The sequence below is a fragment of the Apodemus sylvaticus genome, chromosome 19 (assembly GCF_947179515.1).
Source record: "Apodemus sylvaticus chromosome 19, mApoSyl1.1, whole genome shotgun sequence".
Lineage (NCBI taxonomy): Eukaryota > Metazoa > Chordata > Mammalia > Rodentia > Muridae > Apodemus > Apodemus sylvaticus.
This window is the reverse complement of record NC_067490.1, coordinates 8,656,870-8,671,421: the sequence shown is the minus strand read 5'-3', so window position 1 is coordinate 8,671,421 and position 14,552 is coordinate 8,656,870. Positions and strand designations below refer to the sequence as shown.

Genomic DNA, 14,552 nt, shown 5'->3' with positions numbered 1-14,552 from the left:
GTTTAACCTCGGGTTTCTGCTTTTCTGACCCTCTTCTCCCAACTGCCAAGATAATGGGGGTATGCCACCACTCCACATGTATGGGATGCCGGCCACTGAGCCCAGGGTTCTGTGCATGCCAGGCAAGGCTATACCAACTGAGAGTGTCACCCCCCAGCCCTTAGACACACTTCTGAAGGAAAAAGCCTCTTGGTCTGCTGCTCTAACACAAGCCAGGGACCTGCAATATCCTGTGCTCCTGGACATGCCCAGGATGCACTGCGCAAGGGGTTTTACAGTGTGGAACCAGCAAAGGTTATTGTCTGCACTCATGAACGCCAAAATAATTCAGCTTATAAAAAGTTACAATGAAAAATCTTCTTCAGAACTTTTTCTTTTTTTGGTTTTTTTCAAGACAGGGTTTCTCTGTGTAGCCTTGGCTGTCCTGAACTCACTCTGTAGACCAGGCTGGCCTCGAACTCCGAGATCCGCCTGCCTTTGCCTCCCAAGTGCTGGGATTGAAGGCATGCACCACCACCGCAGGCTTTTTTTTTTTTTTTTTTTTTTTTTTTTTTTGCTTAAAAAATCTCAACTAATTGAAGCCCAGACCCTTGAAGGTGTGAATGGAGCCGAACAGTTGGGAACGGCGGTGTAGCCCTGGTGTCGCTGTAAGATGTGTAACAATCTTGAGAACCTGGCCTAAGAGTGAAAAAGTCCACTTTGGTGGCACAAACAGAATCAATCATCCACAAGGCGTGTTTCTGGTTTTAATTTTTTTCTTTGATAAATCAATTGCTTCACAAAAATCCTTTTAAAGACACCAATCCAGGAAAACATATTGTTACAGTATTCACATTTTAAAGATTGTCAGTTTCAAAGACCGAACTTAACTGAAGAAGGCAGCCTGCTGTGTTCCAGCCACGCCCTGTGGGAGGGGCCTTTGGGATGGGCGTTTCCCTGCCAGCCTTGGGGGAGGAGCAAGTCTCCCGCTGCCCCCACAGGTGCGCCGGCCACACAGCAGGCTACACGGTGGCCCGTCAGCCCTAGCGGGAAGGGTCACGGTGCATATTGCATATACACTTCTATTTGACAATCTGGACTTGAGAAAGCAGAAAACCGAGCCCACCGGATGGGTGGGTCAGACGGTCTCGATTTCTGCTAGGCAGCCAAACAGCAGGAATGACACGGGTTGACTGTAGGTCTCAGAACACATTCAAAAGGTCCCAATGTTTGGGAGGACTTTAGCAGAAATGGAGGATAGGATCCGACCATTTAAACAAGGCTCATGGGAGATGTACCTTCGGGTTTTCTCCGCTGGCCAAGGAGAGACAAGCAGGGGTTTTGCTTGGTTTTTTTGAGACAGGGTTTCACTAGGCACCACAGGCCGACTCAATCGGCGGCCATCCTCCTGCTTCAGCCTCCTAAGTGCTTGTATACATGCTACAACGCCCAGCAAGCAGGTGTCTTGAAGGTGCAACTGGCTGACACCAGATCTGCTGGGCAGGAAGTCTGTGAATGAGCAAGGCTTGCCTCCCGGTAATCATGTAAGAGCAGCTCTGTGCACCGGAGGTGGAAGGCTATGACCCTGTGCCTGCTCTTTTACAATCTCTCTTTTTAAGACAGGGTCAAGTTAAATAGCCCAGGCTTGCCTCCTGCCTCAGGCTCGAGGGTGTCTGTCACCAGGCCCGGTTCTCTTAGGATCTTCATGATACTCCTCTAATTTAGCAGGTGAGAGTTCAGTGCTTAGGAAAGATGGTTTCAACCGGAAAGGACAGGATGGATCATGGTGTTTGAATCCCAGCTAGAGCAGCCGGGGCGTGGCAGGCCTCTGCAGGACTCACAGGGGTGATGGACCGCTGCTTTAAACCAAGTAGGACAGCCAGCTGATCGTGCAGGCTTTTGTATACCTGACTTAGAATATTAAAGCAGTTAGACTAGGTAACGGAAAGGCTGCTTAAAATATTCTCTCCTCAAAGGAGCTGCTGGCGAGTTTTTCGGTTTTGTCTATTTTGCTGTTTTGGTTTGTGTGGTGGAGGCACGGGAAGCGGTTCTAAAGGAGCCCCCATTTTTCTCGCTGTCTAGATGTGCTCAATGGCTGAAGAGAAGAATCAAGACATTTGGGGGGGGGGATAGTGAACTGTTCCAGAGAAGTGTGAGGCAGCTAAAGAGGTCCCCATATGCAGTTACCACCCTTGGGGCCCAAGACACGCCCCCCCCCCAGGGGCACGGCTTCTCCCTATCAGCACGTGGCCTAGGTACACGGGAGAGCAGATGCTGGGGCAGGGCGCTTGTTTCCTAAGAAAAAGCTTCCCAAGTAAACCCAACCAACACAAACCAAATCTGCAGCCCTCAGCCTCCAGTCTGCGCTGTCTCGACACTCAGAAATGACGTCTCCAAACCATCCTGAGTCTAGAGTGGTAACAGAGGGGAGGACCCAGGAGGGTGAGTGACAGTGAGAGCCACCAGTGGGCCCGCTGCCATGGCACCTGCCAGGTGTCTGCCAGTACCAGTAAGAAAGACAGTTCAGGTGTCTGCTGTTTACCCCAGCTCTGAGCCAGTGGGGCAGAGCACACTTTATATTAGTTTGTAATAAACATTCTATGCATAACAGGTTTTAACTAAAAGGAAAAAAAGTCTAAAATTACCACCCAGTTAACACGGCCAGCTAGCCACGGAACTGCAGTCTGACTAAGCCTGGAAGAGCCTCACTTACCGCGCATCCTACTGAGCACGCTCTGTAAGATGCTCTAGCGAGTGTAACAATGCAATCTGTGCATCACGTGTGAACATGAAACTGGAGATATCGAAAGCTCACTTGACAGGTGTTTCCTTTTAGCAGCTAAGGTGAGCCTCCTCCCTCCGACCCCGAGGGAGGAGCAGGAGACCATGCCTGGGTAGCCGCCTTCCAGAATATTCCGAATCGAAAGACAAGCATGTGCTGTTGTTTCTCTAGAAATTTATCCGCAATATAGTCATAATCCAATTAATAACTGATTTATAAAAATAGCTTTTTATCCAATAATCCCAGCAAGGTAAAAATAGGAGTTTCTTTTTTTCTATATAGCAAATGAAACAGGCAAATGCTGCCCTGGAGAGAACTGAAGTGTGTGGTGGGCACCCATTGCCCACCGGGCGGGGCCAGTGTCCTCTCCCTCTGCAGCCCGCGTGCAGGTCATCTGCCAGACCTGTGGGCGGCCCCGCAGCTGCCCGCAGACCTGCTGTAAACCACACGACTCAATTGCAACTGCATAATTTCTTAGAAAATGGCAGCACCGTTCCTTATTCTGGTCAGGGACTCCTTAAGGGGCGGGGCCACTCGCCACGTTTCTTCCTAGCATTAAAAACCCATACGCGCATCTGAAGGGAGTTGCCGCACCAGCAAAGACGTCTTGAAGCTTGCTGTGAAATACAAAAGTGCACTCTTCTATATCTACATATAAAACAGGTTACAAAGAGAACTGTAAAATGTTTGCTGTGCAAACAGTAAGAGTCCTGGCGCCCCTGCTCTGCGCTGGCGGCTCGGTGCTTCCTTCCTACTGGAGGGAGTCGCTGTTCTCCAGCACCAGCCCGCTGATGTGCGTGGGCGCCAGCGCGCCGCCCTCATCCTCTGTGCTATCCACCGACTCGTCCTCACTCTGCCCCGCCATCATGACTTGCTGTACGGCCAGGGTGGCCCCGTCTGAGGACAGAGACTGGAGGCTGTCCACATTCATGTTTACAGGTGTGGTGATGGTCACAACGGCACCTGCAGCAGAGCACACCCGGGGTCACTGCCTTTACTAGTCCTCGGGGCCAAGCGCAGCCAGGTGCTGCCTGCTTGTTCAGTGTACCTGTGTGTCAGTCAGGAAAGGAGGGCGCGGACCCTCCCACACTTCTGGAAAGGAACGGGATAGATGCCCAGGAGAAAATCATGTTGGACAGGATCAGTATCACATGAAGGAAGGGCAGTGGCAGAAAGGGTACCAGTGACAACTCAGCACGAAGCAGACAGGAAAGAACTCCAATGCCAATGATGGCTGTGTGTGTGTGTGTGTGTGTGTGTGTGTGTGTGTAGGGGCTGGGATGGACTCAGTGGGAGAGCAGCATGTATGAGGCCAGTGGTTCCACATCCAGCATTCCAAATCCATAAAGAAATTAAACACTGTCCCGAAAGCTCCCCAAGCACATAGCAGAATATCACCATTGTGAAGAAAGAAGAAGATGGGAGTGGGGGGGGCACGGAATATAGATAAAATAATAATAAAAAAAGAAGACGAGGAGGAAGACACACCCAATCGGAAGTGTGCATACCCTAGTCAGAACTGCTGAGTGAGGCGAAAGGGCTTAAGCCCAGGGGTTCAAGGCCGCCCAGGGCAGCACAGTTCAGCCTTGTCTTAAAACAAAACTCATATACAAAAGAAGCCAGACTCTGAAGAGCTCATGCAAACTCATCAGGATGGCGGCTGTGACCGGGAGAGAAGGGGAAGGCCAAAAGCAAGCGACAGGCACAAAGACAAGCCAGGGGAACAGGCTTGACTCTGCTGTCTGCTGAAGGCCAGCAAAGGCAAAGGGAACACAGGAGAGGGCTCTGCGGGGGACACCGAGACAGGCAGCCATCACCTCTCCATCACGGGTGAGCCTCAGCACCTGCCCGTGGATGTCTCCTCCTGTTTTATTCATTTTGAAACACTTATTTGTTCAGTATGTGGGAGTGTAATGTAATTTTGGCATGGTATGGAGTCAGAGGACAACTTGTAAGAGTTGGTCCTTCCCAGGTGTCAAACTTAGGTCATTAGGCCTGGTGGCAAGTGCCTTTCTTTACCCAATGAGCCATCTGGCCAGCCTTGAATCTTAGATGCAAAGAAAGGGACAGACTCAGGCACACAGCTCTGCATGGGCTCACAGCGGACAGCAGTGACCTGGCCCGTTTTCCCACCTTTGACCACCTGAAGTGACGTACCTTCAGACATGGCGAGCTCGCTGGGAGTTGCTTGTGCCACTCCTGATGCAAGAGAATCTGGCCAAAACCTCTGAACTGGCCTGTTCTGAGCAGGTTTTTTCTTTGTTTTTGGAGTCTCTGAACAGCTGGAATCCAACATTGGCTGGAGAATCCGCCTTCGGGCATTGATGAACCTGTGTGTGGACAAAGGGGTACTCATGCCATAGAGCTTGTCACGACTGGGACAGGAAAGCATTCTTAAGGAGTCATGCTGACAGATGAACACGAGTGACAAGCACACAGACTGTCTAGGTCTACAGAAATGCAGGGCCAAATCTTTTTTTAAGAAACGAATTTAGTTGGGCATGGTGGCACGAGCCATGCCTTTAATCCTAGCACTCAGGAGGCAGAGGGAGATGGAGCTCTGTGAGTTCAAGGACACGCTGTGTCTAGCCGCAGCACCTGACAGCAGCACAGAAGGCGTCAGGAGGCCAGGCTCTGCAACAGTGATTGGTGTAGTTAGCAAGCAGTCATCTTACCAGTTGTTGACTTGAAGCAGTGTCAAATTTGTCTGAGCAGCAATCTGCTTTTTCTCATCCTCTGTCGGGTAGGGATGCTAAAAATAAAGGCGGTTACTATTACCGTGGGCTTTGAGTTTTTAAAAAGGCCAGTGGTTCTCAAACTGTGGGTCGTGACCCCTTGGGTGTCACATATCAGATATCCTCCTTATCAAATGTTTACACTACAATTTCTGACAGTAACAAAATTACAGTTCTGAAGTAGCAACAAAATAATGTTCTGGTTGGAGTCAGCATGGCCATGTGTTAAAGGGTCGCAGTGGAAGGAAAGCCATCAGCAAGCGCAAAGGCTGATGGGGTGGAGCTGTCAGCACGCTGGGCCTTAGTCTCACAGGTCCTGGTTCTAGAAACAGTCAGGTAGAAACGCTGCAGCTCTCTTTCCTGACCGAGCATATCCTACACAACAGCCGCTGTCAGTGTGTGGTGAGAACACAGTCTGCCAGTGTCCCAAGGTGCCCAGGGAGCAGTGATGGCAGTGGGAGCTGCAGCCCTGCTGTGGGGTGTCCTCTGTGCCTAGCGCCAGCTGAGCCTCGACACCGCACACCAGTATCAACTTTGCTGAGAGTTAACACTTGAGTGGCACACGGCACCTACTTCAACCATGAGCGCTTTCTCAGGGTGCAATCTGTGCGGGATTCACAGGATGCTGTTGTTCAGACACTAACTGTGAGTACAGTGAGCTGGTGAAACCTCAGGAGGCAGAGCCAAGTGGAGGACCCTATGCCACTGGGGTTGTCCCCTTGAAGGGGACTATGAAAGCAACCCTTTCCTCTCCCCCTTCCTGGCTGTGGGCTGTGTACTCTGCTCGGTTACACAGTCACACCATCGCCTTTAGACTCCTACTACTACTACTTTAGATACTACCACTCCTAAGGTCTTCAGCCATGATGCTACCAATCATGGGCTGGGATTCTAAACTGTTCTCCCTTTGAGTTGGTCGTCCCAAACATCTATGGTCATTTTGGAAAGCAGAGTAGTACCTATGCTGTGGGTAAAGGAAGAACTAAGTGCAGGGCTGGGGGCAGAGAGTGTCTGCTGTATCATCTTCCCTTAACACACAGTCAGAATACTTCACTTAAAACAAAACAAAATGAAACCAGAATTAGGGGCTGGCCAGGGGCTCCGCGGTCCGGTGCTTGCTGGCCAGGCATGGAGGCTGAGTCTGGAGCCCCAGCACCGTGTACGACCTGAGCATGGCCAGCGTGCCTGGAGTCCCTGCGGAGATGCTGATGGAAGCCTGAGAGCTGGAGGGGAAGACTCCCGGTGCTGACACCAGGTCTCTACACAACACGCACATACCGAAAAGGACATACAGACAAACCCAAACCTAAGCCAGAGATAAACATCGGAACTCCTGGGCGTACTCAGGAAAATAATTTGGATTCCAGTAAAACAAAACAAAACAACCCAAAACCACTCCTCAGGACTGACAACCAATGTGTGAGGAGGCATAGAAGCCAAGCATTCCAAAACCACATGATCAAATCCTTTAGTTTGGACTCCTGGGCCCAGGTGTGAGTGGCACTTAGAAGAAAGCTGATGTCACCCGGTGCGGTGGTGTGCATCCTTAATACCAGCACTCAGGAGGTGGAGGCAGGCAGATCTCTGTTGATTTCGAGGCCAGCCTGGTCTACGAAGTGAGTTCCAGGACAGCCAGGGCTACACACAAAGAAACCCTGTCTTGAAAAACAAACCAACCAACCACACAAACAAAACAATAACGAGAGAGAGAGAGAGAGAGAGAGAGAGAGAGAGAGAGAGAGAGAGAGAGACATGCTGTGTCTTTGTTTTGATCAACAGGGAGATCTGTTGGACCTGACAGGTCAGAGTGTGGCTCAGTCTGAGCTTGTAGAAACGGGGTCTGCTCTTACCCTAGTCCAGGGGTTCTCAAACCTTGGTGGAGCAAACCTCTAGCTCCACAAGTAACACATTACAATTCATAGCAGTAGCTATGAGGTAGCAATGTGGGGCAGTGTATTCAAGCTCGGCTGTGCTAGGAAGACCGAAAACACTGTCCCACACAGAGTTCACACACTAAACGGTTCAGCAGTGCGTGTGACATCAGCACCAAGATGTAGTGGCGGGAGAGCAGCAAGCCTGAGGCCAGCCGGCTGCAGTGAGGCCTTGCTTCGGACATTACCTCTGAGGAAAGGACTTGGCCTTAGAGCACATGTAAAAAGCTATGTAAAAACAAGAAATGAGAAGTGAGCTCAGACACAGAAGCACAGAGCCAGACTCAGGCAGCAGTCAACAAGGACAAAGAGGGACAGGAGCACAAGCCAAACAGGAGAGGTGTCCTCACTGGTCCTCATGACCAGGGTTTGTGTATAAATTATTAACTCATTAAGGGGAAGTGTGATAAGATACTGATACCCGAAAAGGAAAGAGGCACACCCAATGCAGCACTTCCGCGAGGAACTGTGACCACAGCACCACAGCACTGCCCTGGCCATCACTTCCTGTCCCTTACTGACACTGCCTTCAGTGGCAGTCCTATCGTACACACTTGTGTGCTCCCTCCCTGCTGGGCCACTCATTTTAAACTATAAGCCATGCGCTGGCTCTCCTCATTGTGCCCAAATGTGCCCTGGCTCCCCGCATCTCCCTCTTGGTCCCCCTGCACGACTCTGAGGCTTGCTCGGCTGTTCCAGTGTCCTTCTCTTTGCCCCTCCTCCAGTCAGCCACGTCAGATGTAGGGTTTTTCTGACCCAAAGACATACTTGACTCGACTCCCTATTTTAAGCTTCCTGAAGCCATTATTAGGGACCTGTGCTCCGTCCCCACTGTGGCCACAGCACAGTATCGACACAAGTCAGCTTCCCGGGGTCCCCCGTGGTGTAGCCAACGCGCACTCACCCCTATGTGCTGAAAGAGCCAGGACCGCATCACATTGGTGGCGTGCTTCGGCAGGACGCCCCTCTTGTTCTTGGAGGAGCCGTCCTCTTGGTGCAAGATGCTGAGGTCTTGGTTCAACTGCAACTGAAGCTTTCACACAATTGATAAGGAACGTCAGAAAGGCCTTGAGATACCCACACATCAAGCAACTTACAACTTCAGATGGAGGCTTACTGAGGCTCCCTTATTTACAGTAAAGAGGCATGAGCTAAAGTCCTGTACAGGCTAATATTTTGAGGGTATGCCTGGCACTGTCATCAATAATATTTGGTCTTGGGCTGGAGAGATGGCTCAGTGGTTAAGAGCACTGGTTGCTCTTCCAGAGGTCCTGAGTTCAAGTCCCAGCAACCACATACGTGGTGGCTCACAACCATTTGTAATGGGATTCAATGCCCTCTTCTGGTATGTCTGAAGACAGCTACAGTGTGCTTATATACATAAAATAAATAAATCTTTAAAAAAATAAGTAATAGTAATATTTGGTCTTCATTCCCACTTTTTCAGCATGCAAGCTCTCCAATTCTTAGACTCTTCAAACTGATAAGGGATGTCTCTCGGTATACTGAACTGTGTCGACTGCTGCCCACACTTCCAGGCAGGGACTGCTTCAGATCCTAGCCTCTGTGGTGCATCAAGGGGCTAAAGTTTAGTGCGATCATGAACTGTCAGTGTGGGTCCAACCACCCTACTATGTCGTGAAGCTTCCGAGCTCCTAGAGGGCGGCACACCAGAGAGGACCCTGGAAGCTCTCACACCCCTCTTCCTGTCTCCATCTGCATCCTCTGCAATGGCCTTCAGTAAGGACCAGCACAACGGGCCCAGGGAGGAAGACAGCCCTGAAGCAGCTGGCTCTGGCAGGACAGGCGGTACTGACGTGTCGCCTGGCACTCCGGACACGTACATACTGAAAACCTTGCACACAGAAAAAGGAAGCAGCACTCGAGCAGTGCAGAACTGCCGCTGGGTGTCACCATGCACCTGACCCAGCACAACTGGAGATGGACGGTGTGTCGGGGTCAGAGTGGAGCCCTGCTCCAGTAAAGGGCAGGCAAGCACGGTTCAAGGGTTTTCAACAGAGGCAAGCTTTCCTTTAGAAGCACATGGGATTAGTGGAATAAATGGGTCAGGATTTGAAGGGACCTGGGGGGAAATGGAGAACCGGTCAGATCGGTGGCCTGCCTATGGTGCCCTGGGGTCTGAGACTCACTCCATCTCATAAAAACATCCCAAATGCTGGTGAGAGGGCAGGGAGTGAAACCTGACACTCGGTACTGGGGTAAGAACAGGGTGCTAGGCAGGTGGGGCTGCAGCTATGCAGGTAATCGGGTTCTATGACACATGCTGGCATCCTGACCCTCAGAAGGCGGAGCAGAGGAAGACAAGTCCAGGGTTATTCTCTGTTATACAGAGGCTAAGACCAGCTAGTGATTCATGAAAACCTCCCTCCTGCCCTCTCCTCACTCTCAAAACCATCTTTACATGGGTGCATGTAGCAGTGGGGAGACTTCTCAGCGGGTATCCGCAGGAGTCTCAACTCTAGTCTGCTGTCCAGGTCTGAGTGTCCCCACCAAGCTGACACCTCCGCAGGGAGCAGCAGCTGCAGCGCTCTCTGACCAGAGCCTGTGTGCCATGTCACACAGGGCACCCCGAGTAACAGGGAAACAGTGGGAACAAGGGTCAGAAAGCACGCCCCAGAGTGCTCGGACTTGGCATGTTTGCTATTCAAGTGAGTAGCCGTTATTCCTAAGGAAACGCAGTCACATGGAAGACTTTTCATCTGGGAGGCTGAGGCAGAAAGATCACAGGGATTTCCAGGCCAGGCAGGGTATGAAGTGAAACCCTGTCCCCATTCCCCTAAAGCAAACAAAAAACCCTTTCTTTCTCAACAAGACAAGTGAGCATACGCTAAAGTACTAGTTCATTATTTGACTTAACATGTCTTCCTCCTAGAGGAAACTAGTCAGTGATCGGACATGGCTCCGTTGTTGCAAACGCTTTAAATGGAAAAGCACAAGGGAATTAGGTTGGTGTGGAGACACATGGCAGCGTCAGAGAGATCTGGCTCCCCTCTATGCCTGGGCCTGAGCAGTCACGGATGGGCTCTGAAGCCTCTGCCTATGTCAGTGATGCCTCTGTCTTTTTCTCCAGTGTGGCCCTCAAACCTCTGGCCCAGATGGCAGTTCCAGAGTACCCAGACCATTGAGAGTCACTGTAGCCCACTTGGGCCACACCCAGGGCTGGACATGAGAATCCTTGAGGAGGACAGACAGAGACCTCACAAAGTGAGGCCATGTGCACAGAGAAAGAACGATGCTTTAAACCTTGTCTTAAACTATTAAAAAAATTAATAATCATGTTTCCAGAACTTAGAGGGTCTTCCAGAAAGATCCAATATCTACATCTTAGTACAAAGGAACAGGAAGACTGTAGAGTGACCATGACCCGGGAGGTCACAGGTCACCTCTTGAAGCCAAAGATGAAGGTGAGGCCCAGTGCTGCCAGGGACACCGAGCAGAGGCCTGGGGTGCCTCCAGAGTTTGGGGTGCTGCCTCGGGGTAGGGGTACAGTCTGGGCTCTGTGGTTCTGAAGACTCAGCCTGGACTTGGAGTCTTGGTGAGCACACATAGCAGATGCTCACGTGAGCCAGCCTTGCCTCTGGCCATGGCTACTTCCAGGACCATGAATAACTTTCCTGGTGTCTCAGACTGTTCTGAAGTTTGCAAATTTCCACATTAAGGGAGATGAGCATAAAAAGAAATGGGCAACTAGAGGCTACTTAACAACAAATGATGAACCGGGCAGGTGGTGGTGCACGCCTGTAATCCCAGCATTCTGGGAGGCAGAGGCAGGCGGATTTCTGAGTTCAAGGTCAGCCTGGTCTACAGAGTGAGTTCCAGGACAGCCAGGGCTGTACAGAGAAACCCTGCCTCAAAAAAACAAAAATGCAAGGAAAAAAAAAAAAACCAACAACAAATGACTGTCACAAGGAGGACACAGCTTAGCCGGCGCCACTGCCCTTTACACAGGTGGCACTCAAGGCAGCACACACCTGCGAGTTCTGGATCCTAATTGTCCCAGGAGATAAGGCCTGCGTGACCACTTGGCCTTGTGGAGTGACGACGGTGACGGGCTGGTATACTGTGCCACCTTAAAAAGAAAAAGAGAATTTAAAGATTAGTTTTCAGTCTTTTTTTTTTTTTTTAAGATTTTATTTTATGCTTATGAACACACTGTAGCTATCTTCAGACACCAGAAGAGGGCAATCAGATCCCATTGCAGATGGTTGTGAGCCACCATGTGGTTGCTGGGAATTGAACTCAGGACCTCTGGAAGAGCAGTCAGTGCTCTTAACCGCTGAGCCACCTCCCCCGCCCTACTTTTCAGTCTTAATGATTTAAAGCCATTCTTCCCGATGTGCTTATGGAAGAGACGAAAAGCCAGTTGGTGACCCTTCTAACCACTTCAAATGATCAATAGTACTTTGTAAACTATTTGGTCAGAGGAATTAATCACCCAACGCTGCCCTGCATGACTCCAGCCCTGTCACTGCGGACATCGTGGGTCCCTCCTCTCGCTTGTCTCTGCTGATCTTTCCCACAAACAGCACGCATCCAGAAAGGGGCCAGAGGGACTGGATAGGACGCCTTCATTCTAGATTTCTGGCAGTCTCTTCTTTCTAGTTTCTGTTTGGAAACAGGGTCTTTCATGTAGCCCTGGCTGTCCTTGAGCTCATGAACTCCTCCTGCCTCTGCCTCCTGGTACTCTGCCACACTGCACCCTAGTTATGACTCTCAGCAAGCGTTCTCTTTCTGGTGAAGTCCCCTTCACAGTGCTCTGAGGCATGCCAAACAGTCTATCACTCCTTATGTGCCTGCTCCACTTCAGGATGCTTCTAGCTGCAATATTCTACACAGAGCAGACAATGCTTCTTCTGTCCTATCCTATAATGGTTTTGTTATAAAAATAAAACTAAGACTAAGGCAATATTTCCCCTTGGTTGGCACCACCAATTTATGATACAACTAAGCAGATTGTGGGTCCTGTGAATAGCACAATTAAAAACTATGTTATTTGAGAAGTTTGCAAGATGACTCATCAGGTAAAGGTGTTTGCTGCCAAGCAGAACTGACCTGAGTTAATCCCTGGGACACATGTGGTGGAAAGAGAAAAATGACTTCTGCAAGTTGTTCTCTGAACTCCACACACATGCTGTGATGCATATACACACATATGCTTACACATGCTTACACACACATGCACGCACAACCACACCCAGCAGCTAAGTCTTTTAAAAACGCTATTATTTGAAATCAAAATTTAATTTTTGCTGTCTATTTTCTCTTTTTACTTTATTATTTCAAATTATGCATGTGTGTGTGTGTGTGTGTGTGTGTGTGTGTGTGTAGGTACAGGCACAGGAGTGCAGTGCCCACACAGAACCTCCCAGAGCTGGAGTCACAGACAGCTGTGAGCAGCCCAGCGCGGGTGCGGGGAATCGGACTCGGATCTTCTGCAAGAGCAGGGAGTGCTCTCAGCCGCCCAGCCATCTCTCCCTCCAGCCCCTTGCTGTTTGTATCCGATCCCTATATAAAACCTTCTTCTAAATGCTTTTAGTAGAGAAACACAATCTGTACAACATACTTGTTGAAAATCAACAAGCAGGTATTGAAACTGCTCTGAACACTAGCGCTACTGCTTCAGTACCTGGTACTCAGTAAGACAGTGACATGGAGGAAGAAGAAAAGGACGTTAAAAGACACTTATATATGTGCTTGTTCAAAAATAATGAATCTGTTTTCTGCAAAAGCTTGTGGAAAAAGTGTCCGTTTTTATGTGGTCCTACCTGCCACTGTTGCCATGGTTACATTTCCCTGTTGCAGGGCTGATGCTGGCACCACGATTCCCTGGGGGCTGAGAGTGCCTGTGATAGCGCTCGGAATCTGCTGAATGTCAGAACAACACATTGGAAGACTTATTAAAACACAGAAATCCTTGTTCAAAACTTCAAAGGAAGGGGGATTACAGTGCAGCAATAAGGACGGGGAGTCGGGCCACAGAGCAGACGCAGCTGACAGGCTTTAGAGAGCAAGCGTCCCAACAGGAACTAGAGAGATGAAAGCAAGCCACGCTGGACAGGATGCCCAGGAGGTGAGCAGAGCGACTCTGCTTTCAGATTGCAGCTTCCTCCTTAGACTTGGCTCAGGTAACAGTTCTCTCCAACCAGACCCATCAGGACAGGAGCACACGCAGAGCTGACACCCCAGCCTGAGAGGCACCAGAAGCGACCAGGGGCAAGAGGAGGAAGTCCGCCTTCACACTTAGTCAGCACTGGATATTTCAACAGATGCAGTGAGGCAAGAAACCAGAGCCAGTGGCACAGAGGTCAGGAAGGGAGCAAACAGAGCTCTTCCTATTTGTACAGGACCCAGTGAGAGAAACAAACAAACCAGGGACTGACCGAATAAATACCTTCCTTAGGATGGAGAAATGAACTCATCGGGGCCATAGGATTCGAGAACAAGCGTCCACTGTTAGGAGAGGGTCTGACAGAAGGGGGGAGGGGAAGAAGGTAACAGGCCCATGAGCGTGACCAGACATCTTATACACACATGTGGAGTGTCAAGATGAAAGCCACTACTTTCTACAACTGACATCTGCTTACAGAAACACACAGGTTTACAGGCTCTGTACGATATTCTCAGGGGTGTTCCACATTAAAAATTAACTCACACACAAGAAAGAAGGAAGGAAGGAAGGAAGGAAGGAAGGAAGGAAGGAAGGAAGGAAGGCAGGCAGGCAGGAAGGAGCTATATGGTGAAAAACACACCTTTAATCCCAGCACTTGGAAGGCAGAGGCAGACAGAGCTCTATGAGTTTGAGGCCAGCCTGGGCTACAGAGATACAGAATTCTAGGACAGCCCAGGCTACACAAAGAACCCATGTCTCAAAAGGCAAAAAGAAAACCAAAACAAACTTAACTACTTTTCTTCAGAAAACAAAAACCAAAACCTACAATCCAGGGTCTGGAGAGACAACTCAGGAGATCAGAGCACACGAGGTGGTTCTGGGAACCAGGGTTTGGTTCCTGGAACTACATGCCAGCTCACTTGTGGCAGTTCCAGGAGTCTGATCCATTTATAGTCAGTCAAAGAACAACCCAAGTGTACTTACAATACAGCCTC

At 50.0% G+C, this 14,552-nt stretch overlaps 1 protein-coding gene across 7 annotated transcripts in view; it reads right to left on the bottom strand.

Annotated features, from left to right (window-relative positions):
• Positions 1-726: 726 nt before the first annotated feature.
• The window catches only part of Pknox1 (PBX/knotted 1 homeobox 1), a 41,728-nt gene continuing 27,902 nt past the window's right edge, over positions 727-14,552 (bottom strand). For 4 of the 7 annotated variants that reach the window (XM_052163650.1, XM_052163651.1, XM_052163647.1 and 1 more), the window contains 6 exons: positions 13,214-13,313; positions 11,420-11,517; positions 8,332-8,460; positions 5,437-5,513; positions 4,919-5,091; positions 727-3,724 (listed from right to left, as the gene is read on the bottom strand). In XM_052163650.1, coding sequence (XP_052019610.1) covers positions 3,513-3,724; positions 4,919-5,091; positions 5,437-5,513; positions 8,332-8,460; positions 11,420-11,517; positions 13,214-13,313 — 789 coding nt within the window. In that variant the 3' untranslated portion in view covers positions 727-3,512. The remainder of the gene's footprint in view (positions 3,725-4,918; positions 5,092-5,436; positions 5,514-8,331; positions 8,461-11,419; positions 11,518-13,213; positions 13,314-14,552) is intronic. The other 3 variants (XM_052163654.1, XM_052163653.1, XM_052163652.1) reach the window with 3 other exon arrangements.